At 37.3% G+C, this 23,030-nt stretch overlaps 1 protein-coding gene across 3 annotated transcripts; it reads right to left on the minus strand.

Annotated features, from left to right (window-relative positions):
* Window positions 1-239: 239 nt before the first annotated feature.
* RSL24D1 (ribosomal L24 domain containing 1) lies at window positions 240-18,267 on the minus strand. Of its 3 annotated transcripts, none has more exons than XR_011997388.1 (7): window positions 17,806-18,267; window positions 13,287-13,400; window positions 11,544-11,616; window positions 8,845-8,908; window positions 7,126-7,211; window positions 1,279-5,894; window positions 240-788 (listed from the first exon to the last, which is right to left on the minus strand). XR_011997388.1 is itself a non-coding variant. In XM_025995358.2 (6 exons), exons 1-6 carry the CDS (start codon window positions 17,884-17,886, stop codon window positions 5,821-5,823), a joined length of 492 nt encoding a protein of 163 aa, XP_025851143.1. In that variant the 5' UTR covers window positions 17,887-18,267; the 3' UTR covers window positions 240-5,820. The 3 variants fall into 3 exon arrangements, 1 of the variants encoding a protein (XP_025851143.1); XR_011997387.1 differs by having other exon boundaries at window positions 1,239-5,894; XM_025995358.2 differs by having other exon boundaries at window positions 240-5,894.
* Window positions 18,268-23,030: the final 4,763 nt, after the last annotated feature.

Here is a 23,030-nt window from a genome sequence, read left to right on the forward strand (position 1 = left end):
GAAAAAGAACTGTTGTTGGCAATAATCTCAACAGTCCTGGAGAATTTAAAGAATTGACAAAAGAACGATAAATACCAGTAAATTTTAAAAGTCCTATAAACTATAACAAGACTAATACAATTCCCAATGATTCAAACTTCTCAAGTATAACGTGAACTAATTATTTTGTTGCTAAATGAGGCGAACAATGCCTCATACCTAGCAGACACATTTTAAAACCTAATGAATAAACATTGAAATTGAATAAACAATAGAAATTTATTGCCCCAATAAATAAAAGCAAGCATTGATAAAATTTTAAATTTTTCTTTGGATAACAGGACTAACATATATTTCAGGCCCAATAAATATTTCTTCCAAAATTATAAACTGTAATTATTGGCATTGCTATGCTAATTTTTTAAAAAGACTGTGAATTTCAAAACCATTTCATTAGACTTGCTGTCTTAATTACACTCAAACTGGGAGAGATGATCACCTGTCCGTCCTGGAAGAACTGGTAAGAAAAACGATCCATTCCAGTCACAAAATAAAAAAATAAAAAAATAATCAAATTACTCCATAAAAATCTATCCAATTTTCCAGAACACCTTTTGGCGCTAGACTTTCTTTTTTTCCTTGAATGAATAAACATATATTGAGCAATCACCTGTGTGCCAGGTATAATACTAGATGCTGTTTAGAATATCAGCTAGGGGGAAATCCCTGGATGGTTCAGTGGTTTGGTGCCTACCTTTGGCCCAGGGTGTGATCCTGGAGTCCTGGGATCGAGTCCCACATTGGGCTCCCTGCATGGAGCCTGCTTCTCTCTCTGCCTGTGTCTCTGCCTCTCTCTCTCTCTCTCTCATGAATAAATAAAAACCTTTAAAAAAAATCAGCTAGGATGGAGTCAGAGTTTAATTCTAAGCTCTGCTCATTGTTAGTGACATGGATCAAGCTATTCAATTTCTCTTAAGCTCATGTTCCTCATCTGCAGAATGAGGAATGATTAAAGGGTTGTGAATATTCTAAGATATTCTATGCAATGTACCTGGCTGTAGTAACTGGCCTTAGAGTCTTACAACTCTTGAACTAGATGGTACGACACGTATGCAAATGTCAGCAATGATACTGAGAGGTTTTGACCTACATATTCTTTTTTAAACTATTTATTTATTCATGAGAGACACAGAGAGAGAAGAGGCAGAGACACAGGCAGAGAGAGAAGCAGGCTCCTCGCAGGGAGCCCAATGTGGGACTCAATCCTGGATCTCCAGGATCATGCCCTGAGCCAAAGGCAGACGCTCAACCACTGAGCTACCCAGGTGTCCTGATATTTTCTCCTTTGCAATGTTTTCCCCTACATAATTTTCATTTCCACTATATAGTCTTCTAATGTATTTTCTGGTAGTTTTTCTAGTGTATCTTCTAAGAAATAGGGGAATTATATTGCTACTAAGTCAAAAGCTATTAGCTCTGTTGTTTTGGTAGTATGAAGAATCTGAGGGCACTGAAGAGAAACTCTGAACAATGCAGACACCTATAGTTTAACAAAACATTGAATATGTTGTATTATCCTTTTGCTTGGCAAATCCTTTTAATTAGGTGGGCTATCTTTAATACTCCCTACATTGCATTCCTTGTATCATGAGGGCACCTGGGTGGCTCAATCAGTTAAATGTCCAACTCTTGATTTTGGCTCAGGTCATGATCTCTGGTCCTGGATCAAACTCCACATGATGCTCCATGCTCAACAGGGAGTCAGCTTGGGGATTCTCTCTCCCTTTTCACCACCCCCAACTTGTGCACACTCTCTACAGAAAACATCTTAAAAAAGAGAGAGAGAGAGAGAGAGACAGAGAGAAGGAGGAAATATATAACAGTCTCATTAGATGTACATTAGAAAATTGTGTTAAGTACCACACACTAGATAGGCATACTTTTCATTAGTGTTCCTAAGCATTGAATGCTTGGCACCAAACTAAACATGTATCACTTTATTGTAATATACTAAAGCAAGTATTTAAAAGAATTGAAAACTGAGTTCCTCAAAAAACTAAAGAGCCTATCTCTTGTATTTTTTGGTTGGCTAATATTCTTTGGAGCAATACTCTTTAAGTATTAACTGATTCTTACCAATTCATTGTCCTTATTTTTATTTGTATGTTCTGTGGCTCCTGAAGTAAACTATTTCTTCCACCAGCAAAGCAAGTTACAGGCAAAACCTCTTTAAGAACTCTGCCATACAGTCTATGCTCAGTCCCTCCTGGGATTTCTTGACAAGTGAATGCATCAGCCAAACCCAGAAATGCAGGCTGATCTATCACCACTAAACAAGTAGGCATAAGCAAAATTTGGTATGCCACCTAAGAAAACCCTGCTGTTCAGCAAATCTTCCCTACAGTGCAGATTTGATTAATGCTGAAGTCATAGAATGCTTCTTTTCGTATTGTAGTTCACTATTCGTAATTTATTCTTTGTATCTTTCAAGTTATTGGTTATTTAAAAAATAAACTCCAGTAAACCTCACATATGTTTTCCATTCAGTCACACTTACCAAATATCTTCTATTCACCAGGCACCCAATATGTGCCTAGGATAAGATAGAAACCATCCCTGCACCTTTGGAGATTATGATAGTAGTGGGCTGCCTGGGTTTGCTGAATGATATGGAGGTCTATTAAGATTTTTTTATTACTAACATTGAAAAAAGAAACCTACTGGCAAGATCATAGGGAAGCCACAGAATCAATGAGAGGTCAGAGAATGAGATCCAGTAACTGGAAGGTTATGCAGCAGAAATATCACTTTCAATCCCCGTATGATAGCTTCAATTAAGATATATAAGCCAGGGAAAATTTTGGAGCAGGACTCACTTGGTGGCACCAGAAAGTAAGAGATTTTTACATTCAGAACATAATACATTTTTAAGAAAAAGGTCATTTCTTTCAAAACAAATTCATCAACAGACACAGAAATTATTCAAATCAGCCTGAGGCTAATTAATACTCAATATAAAGACACACAGAGCAAAATTTTAAGTCACCTTTTCAATTCTATCACACAGAATAAAAATAGTGATTTTAGAAAATTCTTCCTACAGACTTTGAAACTGGGTTCTATCTTTTTTAATATCAACTTTCCCCTTATCAACAATTTTAATTCAGCAGGCTACTATGTTAATTTTTACAAGGCAGTCTTCATTCAATATTAGAATTTACACTATAAATCTGTGTAATTAAAGTCTGATGCATTCTTTTCAAACTTCACTTAAAATGTAATCTAAAGGACAAGGGAAAAAAAACCCATATATAAATTAGCCCTTAAAATTATGGGTGACAATTCACTGTTTTAAACTACTAGCTGACCAGTAGGAAATATATTGCCCCTCTCCATCTTCATAACAGAGAATGGGAAATAGTATGCTCATAATAAGTAAATTTTCTAGGTGACACTAAATGCTAAAAACTAACATTTTAAACCCTATGTAACCCTGTCTTTGTGGACTAAGTGCACTGCACTCAATTTAGCCATAGCTATTCCCAAATCCTAATACCCTCCACCTTTCTCCCAAGACAAAGTGCATTACTATGAGTTTTATGTGGTCACACAGCCAATCCTATTAATTAACATTTTAACACTAGCTCCAACGATAGTGGCCTTGAAATGATTACTTTAGATATATTACCTGATTGGTTCCTCATAAAAAATCCTGAGCTTAGTCATGTATCATTTCCATTTTCCCAATGAAGAAACCAAGGCATAGTCAAGTTGACCATCACTCAAGTAACTTTTACAATCCTCTCTCACAGCAATCACAGGAACTTGTGAGGACCAGATCTGAGGCTCTGGATAAATCCCTTCTACACACAGGCACTTGCATGAATATAAACCACTGCATCCTCCATCTTCTGTGTGATAAAAAGGCAAGTTACCTAAAAATTTTTCAATCTATAAAAGGAGAATGCTACTTCATAGGATATGATGGAAATAGGCCATCCTTATCTAACTTCTACCTACAAGATAAACATCTTTCAAGGTTTTCCAATTATAAGAAATGATCTGAGTTTTCTTTAAGTAAACTCTACATCCTGACATCATAAGTTGCATGCTCTCCTGACTGAACCAGCCATATGCTCCTCAATTAGTTTCTTTTCTGCTACCCTACAGGGTTTTTTAAGACAGATGTTAAAGGAAATTGTTTTCTATGACTTCCAATGCTACATTACCCTTAAGCATTTAGAGAATATAAAAGTTCTCTGTAGCAAGTGTCTGGAAAATTTTATGTTTTTGTGTTATACGAACTGCCCAGCAAAGGTCTCAATCAGACAAATAGAAATAATAGCACTGTACCATGCCACTTCTCAGGCACCATTTTAAAGGGACAAGTCAGTGATCCAACCAAGCTTATGAGGTTGCAGGGGGGTAAAAATGGCATCTGTATCCATATAGTTTATAATGATATCTGGGGTCTCAAAAATACTATGAATTCCTGACAGTTAAGAGAACTGTCTGGATGTTAAAACTGAGATGCAATGTCAGTTCTTCCTTTCAGCTCAATTTCCCAAATTGATAATCTCAGGCAATAGCTTGCTAACAGGATAGGAAATTTACTAATGGTAAGAAATCTTAAAGCAAACAGAAATCTACTTTAGAGTGAAAACTTGAAGTAATTTAACATATGTCTTTGATTTCATATAATTTCCCCTAATTGTTTTATCAATAATGTTTACAAATAAGAACACAAAGGCAAAAACCACACTGGAATTTGGATCTTCTAACACTTGGTCCAGTGATCAGTCACTTTTTCACTAATACCGAAATTAAAAAGTTCTGTCCTCAAAAAGCAATATAAAAACTAACTTAATATCCTTAAAGCTGCAAATAATATAGAAATATAAAAACATTAAATATGCAGTATATATTTTTAATTAAATGTATCTCTTGCTTCAGTAGTATTTGGGAGGGAAGGAATTATTTTCTTCCCACTAATACTTTTTTAAGTACCTTTTGAACAAAAAATGTGTACTTTAGAAATGATCTTACGTGCAAATAATTTGTGACCAAAAACTGTAAGTTCTTTCCTAAAAACAGAGCTCTTAAAAAAAAAAAAAAAAATCATCAACATATCTTAAAAGGCACTGCGATTCCTTTGCTTCTACATCATTACTATGCTGGAAAAAATCTGGTTCTATCAGGAATCTCAGATTGAATAATGTCCAAAGTGGAAAGTATACAGTGCCATTTCAGGAACACACACTGTTCAGCTCTCACCCCCAACATTAAGAGCTGCCTATCAAAACAATTAAACTAGGTCAAAACAGTCCAACATAATTAGCATAATGGCCTCACATATTGAAACCTAAGATGCTAAGAAACCAAAACAAATATTGAAAATCTTATTTTGATGAGACTATCAAAGTTTTTAGTTCCTTGTTCTAAGCCCCCTTTCTATAATATTAAAAGGAAATATTTTACTGCAAAGAAAATTTATTTTACATATTGCTAGCCATGAATTTTTGTCATTAGTTCTTACATAAATACCACCTACTGCCACCATCCAAATGGCAGAACCATTTTATTTCCACATTTCACTCTGTATTTATAAAAAAAAAATTTGCATGACTTACATAAATGTAACTATCAGCGAAGGTTTAACAATGAAGATGCAATCTAACATCCACAATATCTGATGTTTTACAGACAGCAATGTACAAGAGATGTACTTTTAATTACCTTTCATTTGAGTGACCTTATTTAAAATATAAATTGATAATTTATAAGTTCTTAGGCTCCTAAGGAGATTTTCAAACGCACTTATAGAAATGGAGTGAGATTTTTTTAAGAAATATCTTCCATGTCCACATCCTCTTGTAATTTCTGCACCATTTTTTCTTCCAGCTGCTTTCCTTTGCCTTTAAAAATAAATTTAAAAAACTATCAATTCAATGTGACTTTGCCAAACTCTTATTAATATTTTATAAAGGATCTTAAATGTTTTTAAATAACATTAACCATTTCTAAGAAATTTACACAGGTCTTATGATATGCCACGCATTAAGTAATAAGCATTCCATATACATTTGCTGACTTCACCATCCTAACAACTTGCATTTTAAATATGAGAGCATGGAGACCCAGACAGATAAAATTTTCCCAAACCACTCAATAAGCCCAGTAAGTCAAAGAGCAAGGATTTGAACCTTGGCCCTCTGGATCCAAGAAACCTACTTTTAAACTGTACTTACCTACCCACAGAGGGTTACCTAAAAAGTTAACTAGTGGCTCAATTCCTTTGTTTTGGGCATAAGTTCATATCGTCTATACATGAAATAACGCTCCAAGATTTTGTCTATTTTGTTTTAATAAAATGAGGTACAAAAATTAACCTTAAGACTTTTGCATAAATCTATTCAACATGTGGTTACAGAATCTGACTCACCCCCACTCACCCTCCCCCCGCCCCGGAATTTGACCTTTACTAAATAAAGTTTAGGCATGAAATCATTCTCTCACCAAAATTTCTCTCCCTTCAGGTAATCTGTATACGTAAATTATATAAAAGATGGTATCTGTTGCCAGCTGAGTAAAAGACTGGTTTTCTAGCACCTCACAAAAGAAACTATGTGCACAAACAACTACCCAAAATGCAAGACTACAAGCAAGTTACGTAATCACAAAAGAAAGGTTTTAATATAAAACAGTAGTTCTCAAACCTATATATCAAAATCAGTATCAGAATCCAGAGAGCTATTAAGGAACAGAAGCTCAGACTCAAAATTAATACCAAGTTCCCCAAGCAATTCCCATACTAACCAAAATTGGAAAACCACTACTATAAAATGTTGTTCTTTTATAAAAACAAGTCTGAAGCAAAATCTATGAAATTAGTACTCAAATCTTTTTTGATTAGCTTATGGAATATGATTTTATAAAGCGGCGAAAAGAAACACCATATGCAATAAGTTGGAACTGGGAAATACACAGTACAAATTATATTTTTATAAATCAAGTCATATCATAAATGAGATATTTATCTGAAAAAATACCCATAGAAAGTTGGCTGATACCCATTACACAGACCTCAAGAATACAGATTTTTTAACTCTTTACTGAAAGAGAACTCCTGTGTAATGTAGTACTTACCTGCAAGAGGGGCCCGGATAAGATGAATGTTTTGCTTGACTTCTTTGATGTCCTGAACTTTCTGTAATTCTTTATTTTTCTTTAATCTAGGATAAAACATATCAAAGTCAAAATTTCAGTTACTATAACTTCTTTAAAAGACATTAATTCATAAAAATCTTATTAGCCACGTATATGAGCAATGAGAACTCAAAATTATTTTCTAGTTCCTAATTAGCTTAATAGGATTCCTACACTACAAATTGTTCATTGGATTGTATCCCTAGTACTTACTTGGGAATAAAGTGGGATTTATATATTTGCTAAGTGAATGAAGAAATGTGATTGAAGCAGAGAACGAAATTTTAGACATCGATGTCTATTATATAAATATAGTACAAATCTCTATTTGTTAAAATACCTAGATCTTTTCTCCTCCAACTGAGAATACAGTCTCTGTTACCTAGTTTTTTTAAAACAGTACAAGAAAAAATCAATCAATCAATCAATCAATCAATCAGTACAAGAATACAAAACATATACAAGACTGTCATTTTAGACAAACATTTGGGCTCCCTTTCAATGCTTCAACATTTTTTTAAAGCCGGAAAGCTGTTGGCACATGCTTTTCAGTGACGAAATCAAAAACAAATGACCCTACTCTAGAGAAACAGGTTCCAGGCTGGAACCAGGGAAGTATAAGATGAGGCCACATCCTGTTGGCCGTAAATCAAGAAAGCACCTAAAGAAAAATGAGAAATTGTCAAAATGACATGGGAGCCTGCTGGAAGGAACTCCAATTGGCCAATCTGGAGCACTTAGAACATCTAAATAAATAATGACAAATAAGTAATAACCCATTAAATATCATAAGAATGAATACACACAGACATATGAATAAATAATGAATATATTTTGAAACTGGAAAAGTTCTTTTATATGGGAAAGCCAACTAATAAGTGTAGAAGAAATTACTGAGTTAGAAAAATCACCATTTGGCAACAATCACTGTAGTAACAGATTCAGACAAGACTCTAACGGATGCTAATACCAGTAGGTGCCAGTTTCAGAAATAAGGCATCCTATGCAGAGTATCAAAGTATTTCCACTAAGATATGTACTGATTAAAAAGGAGGAAAAAAACCTGTCCAATGGAGAAAATTGGCAGACACCTCTTAACTAAGGGATCAGTAACTTGCGACATCTGCTTCCTAAAATGTGTGTCCTTCTCATGCATCATCATTTCTATGATATTCTGGCCAAAGGTGTACCTAATCTAAACTAATCATGAGGAAAGCATTAGACATAATACAAAGTGAGGCACATTCTACTAAATAAATGACCTATACTCTTCAAAAATGTCCATGTCATTTAAATGCAAGATGCAGGATTTTCTATTGCTATATTCTAGTTCTATTGCTATAAAGAACCGGTGAAATCTAAGTAAGGTTCTATAATAGTACTGTTCAATGTTAACTATACTATTGTTACATAAGAGCATGTTCTTATTTTTAGAATATATACACTGAAACATACTCAGGAAAAGGGCATCATGTCTTCAACTTACTATAGACAAGGATACAGTAAATGTGGCAAAATGCCAACAGAATATACAAGAGTCCTTTATACTATTCTTGCAAATTTTCTGAAGTTATGTGAAAACAAAAAGTAAGAAAAAATATCTCTGGATTTCTACTAGTAAATATTTTTCCAAAAGTTACTTGATACATTTATTCATACCTATTCATTATAAATTTAGCTTGGCGCTTCTGTTTGATCTCTTCAACTCTCTTCATTGCATCAACTACGAAAAAAAATTCATACAAGTTAGCAAATTTTTGCACATCCAAGCAAGAGCTTTAATGATCATTCCTTTATTCTCATTTAGGAATGGGTTAAATGCAAAACTCATAGCAAAAACAATCCCTGCTAAAATAGCTAAAGAAGATAGGTACTCTTGATTGACATCACTGTTCACTCTTTACCTTTCACAAATATGTCTCTATTTTACAAAAAGTCTTTATGGCTACATTTTCCCTCTACTTTAAACCAGCTCAATGCTTCTCAAACTTTACAGAAAACCTAGATTAATGGCAACTAATCCCATTCTTAGCTTGTCCTCTCCATTTATAAAAGCACCATTCCAGGCATAAATACCACTATTTCTCCAAGTGCCTGGGATATGATCTGCACATGATGAACACTGGTAGAATGAATGAAATCAATTTGCCATATTCGCAACCACTAATATCCAACTGTTTTGGAAAATGTGTAAACGAACTGAATCCAAACATGCTCTAGAATCTATATCGGCATTGTATAAGACAAACCATACATGTAATTCTAAATTTTCTGGCAACCACATTAAAAAAAAAAAAAAAAAAAAAGAACATGACAGATTTTGTTTAACCACCCAACATATCCAAAACACTGTTACTTCAACATAATATTACCAAGGTTATTTTATGCTTGTTTTCACAGAAGTCTTCAAAAACCATGTATTTTATGTTCACAGCAAACCTTTATTCAGAGTAGCCACATTTTAAGTGCTCAGCAGCCCCTCTGGCTAATGGTTGCCATATTGGGCAGCACACTCTCAATCTAACTGCTCACACTCTATGGATGTGAAGAAGACCAGGATATTCACATAATCTTAAAATATCTCCCCACAATTTACTTATTAATTACAAAGGATAAAATACTAACTTTACAGTGAAGAAACTGGCCAGACGCCACCACAATAATCAAAGCTAACATGGCCAGTTATAGGACAACAGCAGGTGCCTTCTGACAGGACACAGTAACAAGAACTCAGCATCTAGGGTATTCCTGTCAAATATCCATTACCCAAATCTAACCTTGAGATTGCATCAGACAAAAGTCAATTAGGAGTTTTAGGGGTTTTATACCAAACACTTGACCCATACTCTTCAAAACTGTCAATGTCATGGAATATAAAACTTGCAAACTATTCCAAATTCAAAGAAACCAAAGAGACGTGACATGTACTATTCTTACACAGGTCTGATTAGATAATAATACTGCATCAATGTTAATTTCTTGATTTTAATAACTACCTCAGTTATAAATGAGAAAGTTCTATTTTTTTAGGAAATATTCTTATTTTTTAGTTCTATTAAATTATTTAGGGAATAAAAGCATTATGTATGCAACTTAAAGTTCAGAAAATTACAGAAGGATAGAAAGAGAATACGTAAATTTAATAAAATGTTAACATTTCAGGCATCTGGTGAAGGATATCAGAATTCTGTGACTTTTCTGTTCAATATAAAATTAAGTCAAAAACATTTAAGTGTAACCTGGGGACCAGCCACATTGGCATCATCTGAGAGCTTGTTAGAAATGCATATCTGGGGCCCCTGGGTGGCTTAGTCACTTAAACATCTGCCTTGGCTCAAGTCATGAATCCCGGGGTCCTGGGATCGAGTCCCACATAGGGCTCCCTGCCCAGTAAGGAGTCTGTTTCTACCTCCCTCTGCCCCTCCTCCCTGCTTGTGCATACATGTTCTCTATCTCAAGTAAATAAAATCTTAAAAAAAAAAAAAAGTATAATGCATAATCTTAGGCTCTACCCAGAAATGCTATATCATAATCTGCATTTTAACAAGACTCCTCAGAAGGCCCTATGGGACCACTGGTATTAAGATGATGTTTGTATAAATAAGACAAAGTCAACTCTAATTAAATTTGCACATGCTAAATATGCTAGATATACAACTTTGACAAAAATTGATAAGGCCAAGTTCTAGTACTCAAAAGTATATTTATATCTTAAAGTTCCTCAGAAGGCAAAAAAAAAAACAGAAGTAGCAGGTAAATCCTTTCTAAACTATCCTTTTCTAAACTAATACATTTCAAATATTCCAGAAGACTGAAAAACTTTAAATGTAAGAAGTACATATTAAAAATTGATCTGCAATACAGAGACATGAGGGATAAAATACAAACTATTCTTCCTAGTATTCTTGTTTTTGAAGTTCTCCTGTTTCTGTGAACATCAGCATCTTAACAAAGACTGCTGAGTCCACATCTTCACACTATTCAAAAATGTAAGCAATGAATATAAAACTGTCAACAGATTAGCTTACAGTCCTGATATGTTGAAATAGGGGTTGTGAGGAAATAACAAATCTTTTAGAAGAGTAAAAACATATTTTTCTGGAACACTACTAACACACTACTAACAATTTTTATTACTTGTGTTAACCAGCAGGAAATAGTTTTAAGTTCCAAAAGACTCCTACTGTCTACACCAAGCAGATTTTCTTTGAAAAATCTATTTTAGGATTTCAAAAGGAAAGGATAATAGAATCTATGAAGGAAAATCAACAGGGCACTGCTTCTTACAGATTTTACATATGTATAAATAAGTGGGAGCAAAGGAATTAGAAAATTCCTGGTATTCCTTTGTAACTTACTAGTTTTATTCCATAACTCTCGCTGGTATTTGACAGGTTCATTTCTACGTTTTTCAAATTCAAATGAATTATCCTGTAAAAAGGGAAAGATAGGATTTTAGGAGAGATACAAAAGAAGCATTTCTTCAAACTTTTCTCCTTTTCACAACAGTTCCAAGTGTTCAACCATGGACACATACTAAGATTCCCCAGGGTGACCCTAGCAAATGCAAGTTTCCTTACTTCTCTTCTACATACCAGATGTATAAGACAGCCCAATGGAAAATATCAATCTATATACAAGTGATTTTTAAGAAGACAAGAGGAGGATATCAGCCTCATCCTCTAGAGGGTCACATACCAATCATGGAGATTTCAAACAAACTGAAGAGGCTTCCCTAATTTCCCATTAGCTGAGACTCACAGGCAGAAAACTTTCTTTTAGGCTAAACCATATGATTACCACTTTTCATAGATCAAAAAGAGTCAGATATTGAGACCTTCATATGGTTCAACCTACATGCCTAACATGTTTATGTATTTCAATATTTATATACCTTTATTATAGTATAAAGGTAGAAAACTACGTATCTTCAAAAAAATGTGGTGCTGCTCTGCATGACATACTTTTCTCTCAGAAACTCTTCAGGTCTCCTCTAAATACAGTTGGTATTTTGACAGTTAATAATCCTATTTACCTTAAAACATGTGGAACAATTTTAGAAACACTACAGATTTCTCAGAATAATTATAGGTGTACTTCTTAGTTTTCAAATCTTGAAATAGGCAAATGGAACAGCACTAACTCTGTATTTACCTATTTCATTTATATACACATGACCTATTCAGTCACAATAACCTCAGTAATGACAAGGTAACTGGTCACCAGCAAATGACTGTGACTGGCATCCTTTCTTCACTAATGCAGTGGTAACTTGCATTTGAAGTGCTGTTTATTCTCGTCCATACTGAAAATTATTTTTGTGAAAATAATTGTGACTTGGCTTTGCATCTTGTCAAAAAATATTCTCTCCATTCATTGAAAATGAAGCCAAGAAGGGGCATCATTGTAACTGCTTAGATACTGCCCTTAAAGTAGTAGAGAGGTTGGAAGGAGGAAGTCATGGAGAGAAGGAACAGATTACAGATCTTCTTCCTTCAAAGGTTCCTCATGCAGCAGCTTTCACCTCCTCCTTTTATAGGGGTCAAATACGGATAAGATCCACCAGGCCCTTAGAGCAACTCAGTAACAATCTGGCGATGGAAGCTCATACATGAAATTCCCTCACCTCTGACTTCCCACTATTCCTCCTTCAAACAACACTATTAACTAATTTCTCTGCTCTCAAAGTCCTGTAAGGAAATCCAGAAACTGACAAATGAGTCTATTACAAATCTCATCAAAGCCTTCAATGCTGTTCAAGAATCCTTTAATCTCTTAGGTTCCTCTCAAAATCCTTGAGTAGTAATTTCCAACTTCACCCCAACCCATTTAAATGATTTTCCTTTTTGTTTGCAGGAGCTAAAATAAGGAAAATCACTTCCATAAATTGAATTGGGAATTTTTTTTCTTTTCAGAATTCTACAGATCTATGGTTTTTAGGGTCATGTGAGAATATTATTATGATAGCCAAATACAAATAAATCGCTCACCAATCCTGTCATAGAAAGTCTTGTTATAGTTAATTAAATTACATACCCTCCCACACAAAAGTTAAAATTTTGAAAACTGTAAAAATTATATTGATAGCTAACTATACTCACCACTGTAAGCTCTTTACCAGCTGCTTTACGGAATGCTTTAGTCCACCTGACCTTGCGAGGATTGCGCTTCTTTTTAAAGTTTTTATGACATTTGGATTTACAGAATCTGAATACCTAAAAGAAAAGTTAAAATAGTGGAGTCAACATTAGGAATGTTTCTATTCTAGGATGTTACCCTGCCAGATAAAATATACTGCAAAGTCTGAGAAAACGGCAATGGCTCTCACTAACGATTCCTTCTACTTAAAACACCATCTAGAAATATAGGAGGCATGTAAGATTAAATGTAAACTGAACTATCTTTTGACTATTTTTGACTATCAAATGTCATCAAAACTAAAGATGCAGGGCCCCAAATATACGGTTCAAAACTCCTTTTCATAGATTAGCAGTAAAACCTTAAAATCACCTTGAATAAAAACAAGTTTCAAAGAAAGTCATTTATTTAAATCCTTTCCCACTTAGAAATTCTCTATATACCTCAATGGGGGTGAAAGTCTCAAACACCTATTCTGACATCTCCTTTGGTTCTTTCTATCCTTTTTGTTTTTGTTTTGTTGTTTTTTTGTTTTTTAAGATTTTATTTATTTGTTCATGAGAGACACAGAGAGAGAGAGAGAGAGAGAGGCAGAGACATAGGCAGAGAAAGAAGCAGGCTCCATGCAGGGAGCCCGATGTGGGACTCGATCGCAGGTCTCCAGGATCATGCCCTGGGTGGAAGGCAGACGCTAAACTGCTGAGCCACCCAGGCGTCCCTATCCTTTTTGTTAAAAGCACAAAATAATTTCAAAAAAGCAACTAACATTAGGCATAGATTAGTAAAGTATTTACTCAGAGGTCTACCAGGAAAATTCTTCAATACTTTTAATTCTCCACCTTTATCCCAGATGATATGATCCTTTACCAGTGCTAACTTCTGATTTAATGATGCTTCAATATGCCTCTGAAATGGCTTTTTGGGACTCATTATGTCTAAAATACTTATTTTGTTACTTTGTAATCTCTTAGAACACATTACAATTTGTATATGTAGAGGAAATCTGAAGAGAAAAAGTACTACCTTGGAGTATATGGATCTTGACAAAGAATCTTAAGTTGAATTATCATACCTAGAAGATGTGTCCCATAAAAAAAGGTCAAAATGAAGTATAAACATTTCAAATTGTGTGTGGATCACAAATCTGTATATATTATCACAAGTCAAAATAATTTTCATTTTACGTACACTTTGTTCAACAGGGGAAATTCAAGCAGGTCCCTTTACACTCTAGAACATCATTTTCTTAGAAATAGTATGTATTATCAATTTAATCTGACCTAGGTCAGTCCTTCCTAGTGAGCCCTCTCCTAAGAGACAGGAGTCAAAACATGTCTTTATTGATGAATTACTTTCAAAGCACACAGGAATATAGGAATACAAGTGGGTCTCCTGGAATATCTCACTATGAATCCATATCAGTAATTTTTTTTCTCTTTCTTTCTTTCTTTTTTTTTTTTTTTTTACTATTTTCAGCCCAAAGGACTATTACCTTTGAAGTAAAAGCCTTCTATATTTATTACCTACTAGGTAACTCCTAGACAAGTTTCTGAGGTCTACCAAATGAGAGGTCTGAACTTGTCTTGGGTCTCCTCAATTCTAAACAGAGCCAATGAAAAGTTACAGAGAAGTCTCCTTGACTTCTGTACCTAGATGTTAACTAAAAAGGACAATGAAGTACCTGAAGAGACTGGAATCATTGGAGATTCAATCAAAAATCAACGATTAAGAAAGATCTACTATGTATCTGTTATTACCAGGTGCTAGGAACACAAGTATAATTAAAACAGGATACTCTACCTCTAAAGCCTAGGTTAGCATTGTAATAAAGTCTCAATTTACAAAGGAGGGACTGAGATCAGGATTGGACATAAACAATATATACAATGATCATATTTAAGTAATATAGAAATACAAAATAAGTGGTTAAATCTACAGTGGGGTAGGTGGTGGATGGATTGTGAGGCAAAACTTCATAGGCTCAAGTTTCCCTTTTAAGCTAGTCATCCATCATCATTCTCAGTTTTCAACATGCAAACAAATGATGTAATACTTCAGCTTCGAAGTTCTTCTTCAGCTTCTTTCTTCTACTGTATGAATACTTACCAAGCACCCATTAAGGGTGCACAAGTTTTTTATGTTTGCAAAGTATATGAAAATATGGAACATTAACACCTATTCTAACCCTTAAAAAGCTACCCAAGAAGCATGAGACCGAGCTTTCTACGAAAAACACTCTGAAAAGCTAAGAGAAAAAAGAAAGACTGGTTAAGAGGCTATAAAAATGACAAGTGCTTAATCTGGAACCAGAGTGGGAGGGTAGAAAGAAGGCAAAGACCACTATACTTTGCATAGGCAGACTGAAGACTTCGTAACTAGATTAAAAAGGTAAAATGTTGAGGGACCTGGGTGGCTCAGTGGTTGAGTGTCTACCTTAGGCTCAGGTCGTGATCCTGGGGTCCTGGGATGGAGTCCCACACAGGGCTCCCCACAGGGAGCCTGCATCTCCCTCTGCCTATGTCTCTGCCTCTGTATGTGTGTCTCTCCTGAATAAATAAAATCTTAAAAAAAAAAAGTGAAAGATTCAAAGATGACTCTCATATTTCTAGCAAAACTGTCTAAACATATGACAGCGGTATTAATTCAAAAAGCAAAAAAGATCTGAGGTAATTAGGAACTCTTTCAGTAGGCTCACCATTAGATACAAAAGGGATTTCCCCATCCGGTGGAAAATTCAGACTAGAGCTAAGAAAATACAGGAATCATTAACACAGAAGAAAACGAGATACCTATCTTCCTTAGTGCTTTAGGGCCTCTGCTTTTTATATCCTCAGGCAACTCTTGCTTTGAACCCACAGATCTTTCCTAGAGTAGACTGGCTCCTCACCAATTCAAAACTGTCCTTGCTAGCAAGAGACTTCCTAATCAACATGAACTTCCACTGTGACTGCCAGATGAACACCTAACTCTAGATAGCTCCCATGATCTGTTGTTCTAGTTCCTATATCCACAGGATAAACAGTGCTCAACAAAAATCATAAAATTATGATGACCTACATCTACAAAGCCATAGTGCCATTGTGAATTAAATGCCAACCTAACAATCATTTAGTTCGTTTCTATGGACTTTTTACCATGTTCCTGAGAGCAAATATTCAAAACCTTTGCCTGTTCTTTCAAGTTCCCAAACCTAGCTTTGGTCCCACACTTTCAATAAGAACCCCTTGCTCCTATAAGAGACAGAAGGTGATGAAGCAGGATGTAATTCCTTAGTACATTAAAATCACCTGTTAAATATAGAGTCCTAGATCCTTTTCTCCTCTACACAAAGATACCAATTTAATAGATCTAGTAGAAACCAGGAATCTTTTTTTTTTTTTTTTTTAACAAGTGTGTAGTGATTCTGAAGCAAATAGGAGGTCAAATTCTAAGAAACAATGTGTTCAACAGAATGAGATTCATTCTGCTAGAAGACAAATTCATGTATCACTCACAGTCTTTCACAACCAGGCCCCATATTTTATGTTTATATACGTATCTTTTTTTTTTTTAACTTTTATTTATTTATTCATGAGAAAGAGAGAGAGAGAGGCAGAGACACAGGCAGAGGGAGAAGCAGGCTCCATGCACCGGGAGCCCGACGTGGGACTCAATCCCGGGTCTCCAGGATCACGCCCTGGGCCAAAGGCAGGCGCTAAACCGCTGGGCCACCCAGGGATCCCCTACGTATTTTTTTAAATATAAACACTTACACGTGTATTTGTAGCTTTACCCCAAGCCTCTATCACCAGCCACAACCCACTCACCTCCTTAAAGAGATTGCTTCGCTGCGCCTCCGCTCCACTGTTCACTTTACTTCCACCTAGAATGTCCTCTCCTGCTCACTTTAGGCAACATTCAAGATCCAAGATAAATGACCTCTCCTTTCTGGGCCGTTTCATATATGACCCCGCTCAACTCTCCTCCAGCACCTTTGTAATATATTATTACTACTAGGCCATTAGGCAACATTTCTATCAACTTCTACACGTCACGGACATTCCCAAGTCTTACTGATCTCTTTGGACACAGACCTTAATAATGATGCTTCACTGGGCACGCACTCAACAAAGTTTTCCGAATTCAAGAACTTCCCTCACGTACAACAATGGCCAAACGGCCCAACCCTCCCCCCCCCCCCCCCCAAACTCCCAGACTCCATCCGGCGCAGGCTCGAGTTAACTCGGGAACCTCATCGCCGCCAGTATCGTCCAAGGATGAGCTGGTGACCCAGCTCGGCAGGGGTCACCCACAAGGAGAAATTCCCCAGGCCGAGGGCAAGGCCAGAGCTCCTCACAAAATCACCCTCTCGTGAAGGCGGCGCGGAAAACCCGAGCCAACCCCCCTCCTCCCAGCCCGGCGCAGGAGGGCCCGGCGCCGCGCTGGCGAGGCCTCACGCCTGGGGGAGCGTCGCAGAGCGCGCGCTGGTCTCGGCCGCCTCACCTTGCAATCGTTGCGGACAAACATCATGCCGTGGCCGGGGTAAATAGGACCCGAACAGAAATAACACTTCTCGATACGCATGCTGAAAACGCGTGGGTTCCCACTGACCAAAAGCCCTTCTTGAAAGGAAGTGACGTAGCCGCGTCACAGGAAGTGATTCTCTTCAATACCCGACCCGGAAAAGAGGGAGCGTCTTTCGCCCCAGAGAGCTCGGAGTCCTACGTGACCGCGCCTCCGAGCGGCCGTGAGGCGCAGGCGCGGAGCTGCAAAATCGGCCTTGCGTGGTGCTTGTCTCCCTGCGAAGCTCGCCCTCACAGCGCCTGGTTTTCCTCTCTACCATAGCCTACAAGGTCAGCGTTTACTCATAGCTCATGTGGTTTGTGCCCTGACCCCGGCCGACTCTCCGCACCCTGGGAAGTCTCCGGGAACGCCTTTCTCCTCAGCCCGGCCTCAGACCCGCCCCTTCCGGGCGTCCCCGGGCCAGCGGGGCTGCAGTCTTGAGGAGCTGCGGCCGCCGGCGGCTTCGGACGCTGCGACAGAAACACGATTCTCTGAGGCTTGGAGAACGTTACCAACAAGTTTTGAAAGACTTGTAATTATTTTTACCTTTTCTCCTTTCAATTGGTATACGTGTGGTAAAAACAAAAGACATTTTCGTAGGAAACTAAGGTTCCTTCCTCAGACCCCAGGACTTCCTCCGCGGTGGCAGTCGGTTCCTTTTATTACCTGTCAAGAGTTTTCTCTGCATAGAAAAAAACGTGGTTTGTTTTGTTTTAAATTTTATTTATCCACGAGAGACACAGAGAGAGAGAGAGGCGGAGACACAGGCAGAGGGAGAAGCAGGCTCCACGCAAGGAGCCCGACGCGGGACTCGATCCCGGGCCTCCAGGATCACACCCTGGGCCGAAGGCGGCGCTAAACCACTGAACCACCCGGGCTGCCCCAAAACATGTTTATTTTGGGGCCTGTGTCTCCCCCTCCTTTTTAACACTAATGAGCATCCTATGCACCCTTTTCTATGTTTCTCTGTTATCTGTCTCCCATTACTGGAATAAGTGCTCCGTGAGGATAGGGATTTTTTTTTTTTTTTTTTTTTTTTTTTTTGTCGTTTTTGTGTACAGGCACAGAACAGTTTCTGGCACATAAATACATATTTTATTATTGATGAATATTTTAACATTTTTTTAAAATTTTTTTTTAACTTTATTTATTTATGATAGAGAGAGAGAGGCAGAGACACAGGCAGAGGGAGAAGCAGGCTCCATGCACCGGAAGCCCGACGTGGGATTCGATCCCGGGTCTCCAGGATCGCGCCCTGGGCCAAAGACAGGCGCTAAACCACTGCGCCACCCAGGGATCCCTTTAACATTTTTTTTAAAGATCTATTTGAGAGAGGGGGCACACGAGTGGGGTGAGGGGCAGAGAGAGAGAATCCTCAAGCACACACCCTGCTGAGCCAGGAGCCTTTCACCAGTCTCCATCCCAGAACCCTAAGATCAGGAGCTGAGCCAAAATCTAAGGTCTGTGGCTTAGCCAACTGAGCCACCCAGGTTCCCCTAACATTCTTTTTAATAGTTTTGTATTACTGTATGAAAATATCATTTTTATTGGCCGCGTATGGATGGACATTTGTTTCCTACTTTTTAACATAACAAGCATCCTTATATTCCTGATGGGAGAGTCCACGTTGTGTGAATGAAGGTATTGGTTGTTAGAAATCAATCAAGATAGAAGGAAAGTAGCAAGCAAAAAGCAATTTATTAAGGACAGTATTCTCTCAAGGTGGGAGAGCAAGAAGGCCCAGAGGTGGGAACCCCTCTCAGGGCAGAAGGGTCCTTTCCTTTTATAGCCGCGAGGTCTTCCATATAGAGGGGGTGGTTTCTAATGGAGGCTGCTTCCAATCACTTGGGAGACTCCTCCTACTGGTTGGGTGGGAGAGTATTTTTGACCCTACAAGGTTTGTACCAAGACCACCATAGTCTTTGCCCATGATGCGCTGGGAAGCCTAAAACCACAATGTAAATGTATTTTAATGAGTCTAGGGGTTACCCGGTGGCAGAGGTGGAAGAGAAGAGCCATGTTCTGCACCTGTGGCTCTTGGTCTGTTAGCCCCAGGTTTTGGAAGCCACAAAGCCAGGATGTTGAGAGGTCTTGGAATCCACAGAATTAGGATATTGGGCTCCCAAGCTTCTAATGTGTAACCTATTTATGACCATCCTTGCCTCTAGCTCATGTCTAACTAAATGCCCACTGTATCACTTAGTGATACACTTTTTTTTTTTTTTTAAAGAGAACTTATCTTCATAAAACTAAGTCAGGATATGATATGTAAGCTTTTAAAATTTGGAAGATAGTACTGAATGCTGTCTAAAAGGTTTTATCAGTTAACACTCAACAACCAATAAGATACTAATTTTACATTCTTGTCAAAAATCTTTACCAGTCTAAGGTTAGGATTGGTTTATTATTTTAACTTGCATTTCTCTATGAATGAGGTCATGAATCTTTCCAAAAGTTTGAAATCCATTTTGTTCTGTGAATTGTCTGTTTATGTCCTTTATTTTATTTTTTTTAATTTTTTTTTTTTTAAGATTTTATTTATTTATTCTTGAGAGACAGAAGGAGAGACAAAGACAGAGACACAGGCAGAGGGAGAAGCAGGCTCCATGCACCAGGAGCCCGACGTGGGATTCGATCCCGGGTCTCCAGGATCGCGCCCCGGGCCAAAGGCAGGCGCCAAACCGCTGCGCCACCCAGGGATCCCCTGTTTATGTCCTTTACACAGTAGTCAACTATGTTGATTCTTAAGAGTACTTTACATATTAAGGAAGTTAATGCTTTGCTGATATTTAGGTATTATTTCCCAATATATTGATATTTTAAAACTTTTTCCTTTTGTCTGGTAATTTTTTTTTTTTAATTTTTATTTATTTATGATAGGCACACAGTGAGAGAGAGAGAGGCAGAGACGCAGGCAGAGGGAGAAGCAGGCTCCATGCACTGGGAGCCCGACGTGGGATTCGATCCCGGGTCTCCAGGATCGCACCCTGGGCCAAAGGCAGGCGCCAAACCGCTCCGCCACCCAGGGATCCCTTGTCTGGTAATTATATTTACTTTTCTTCTCTAATCATTTGACTAGTAATTCCAGAACAATGTTAACAAAGGCACATACCAGAAATATTAGTAATAAACATTTGCCCAATACTTCATTGTCAACCAAGAGACTAAAAATTATTTTATCCTGGTCTAATCCTCTCCCTATTCCCATCAACAATTGCAGGAGAGCCTCACCAGTCCTCCCAAGCTATTTATACAATTCCTTCCCAACTCAGTTTTCTCCTGCTACTTGAACAAGAAATTTCCTGCCCTTCTCACTTACATGATCACCCAGCATCCTCCTCTTACCTTCATGTCAGAGACTACATCCCTTATCTGTGCTCTTAATTCCATTCCCTAAAGTTTCATTAGAGGCTTTGTTCCTTTCAATCTATGAGCATAGTCAGTGCTTCACATTAGGTTGAATGGATGAAAAAAAGCTATCTTTGAAGCTTTTTTCTTTCCAATTATTACAACAGAATACATGAGAAAGGAAAAAACGACATGTATTCCACATCCAATAAATTAAGCTAAAGTTTTGGAAATACTGTTTCATTTATCCTTCTTGAGAGGCATAACTCCTCAATCTGAAAATGTCTTTTATCATTACCAAAAAATCCTCAGCTCCTGTCTTTGCATATATTGCTTCTCATTTTCTCTAATTTCTTCTTCTAGAATTCCTATTGGACATAAATTGAAGCTTTTTTTTCCCCTCTATATCTCTTCTCTCATCTCTCTTCTCTCTTACTTGCTCTTTATCACTGCTGAAGTCTGTGTAATTTCCTCCAAGTTTCTAGTTCACTAATTCCCTCCAACTGTGTCAAACTTGCCATTTAACTTTTGACCATTAAGTCTTGAATATCAATGACTAGATTTTGCATACATGAAGTCTTTTTTTAAATAAATCTTGTATCTTTAATAATGCCTTCTTTTCCCAGATATTTCCTTTCCTTTTGTGTAATTATCTTAAACATTTTTACTTTATGGTCCCCATCTGATGGATATATTATTTGAAGTCCTTAAGTGTAAAATACTGCTGTTTTTGATTTACTGATCCTTGTTCATGATGGACACTGAGTGAGGAGGAATGCATTGTCATTTTTGAGAGTTCATCTTTAGTAGAATGTTTTGGAAGAGTCTTGTAAAGTGCGGGTGGAGGTGCTCCCTCTGAAAAGATTTTGCTTTGCTTCTACCAAGTATTTCAGAATTATTACCACAAATCACATTTTTATGTTAATTTCTTGGCTTAGCCAGAGACAAAAAAAAAAAAAAGGTATTATAAACGTGATCATCAAACTTGTGTAAAAGACTATACATTTTACAGAAAAGACCAAGACATAGAGTGAGCCCTGGCTTTCTGTTTGGGAGTAGGGACTTCCCCATTCCCGTGCCCTACCTCCGCTATATCCAAGATTTTCTCTCCCTGCTCTTGGCCTGTAGTCCTTTTTTTTTTTTTTTTTAATTTTTATTTATTTATGATAGTCACAGAGAGAGAGAGAAAGAGGCAGAGACACAGGCAGAGGGAGAAGCAGGCTCCATGCACCGGGAGCCTGATGTGGGATTCGATCCCGGGTCTCCAGGATCGCGCCCTGGGCCAAAGGCAAGCGCCAAACCAGTGCGCCACCCAGGGATCCCTTGGCCTGTAGTCCTTAAAACCAAGCACCTTGATTACGAACACTGGCTGGCAAATGAAGCCAAAAGCAAACCACACTCAGGATCAGGCTGTAATTTCTCTCTTTTGCTGCCATTGCTGTTGCCCTTATTATTGTATGTTTTGTGGGGGAAGAGGTGGTCACAGGATATTTCCCCTACATATTGAGAGATCAACAGTACATTTAAAAATTAAATTCATTGTATTTTATCCAGCATTATGTAAATGTTCTATAATGGAAGAACTTTCCAGTTATATAGTTAGTCACCAATATTGCCCAAAACAGAAGACCATGAAATGCCTTTCAGAAATTTCCAGTTTATAAAAATATCAAAACATTCCCTTTGAACATCTTAGATTGTTAGCAATCTTGACATCAACTTTAAGATACAGAACATACTTCTCAATTTTCTAATTTTTCATAATAAACCATAAACATGGTTTTGTATAAACATAGTCTGTATAAACATTTTTGTGT

This window comes from Vulpes vulpes, chromosome 15, assembly GCF_048418805.1.
Source record: "Vulpes vulpes isolate BD-2025 chromosome 15, VulVul3, whole genome shotgun sequence".
NCBI classification, from domain to species: domain Eukaryota; kingdom Metazoa; phylum Chordata; class Mammalia; order Carnivora; family Canidae; genus Vulpes; species Vulpes vulpes.

Bases quoted from the DNA above. Each gene is read 5' to 3' on its own strand.
- RSL24D1 (XM_025995358.2), bottom strand. From the start codon at position 17,886: ATGCGTATCGAGAAGTGTTATTTCTGTTCGGGTCCTATTTACCCCGGC. The intron at 13,401-17,805 runs GTGAGGCGGCCG...CTTTTCTTTTAG, and splicing joins TTGTCCGCAACGATTGCAAG to GTATTCAGATTCTGTAAATC. The intron at 7,212-8,844 runs GTATGAATAAAT...GTTTTATCCTAG, and splicing joins GCTAAATTTATAATGAATAG to ATTAAAGAAAAATAAAGAAT.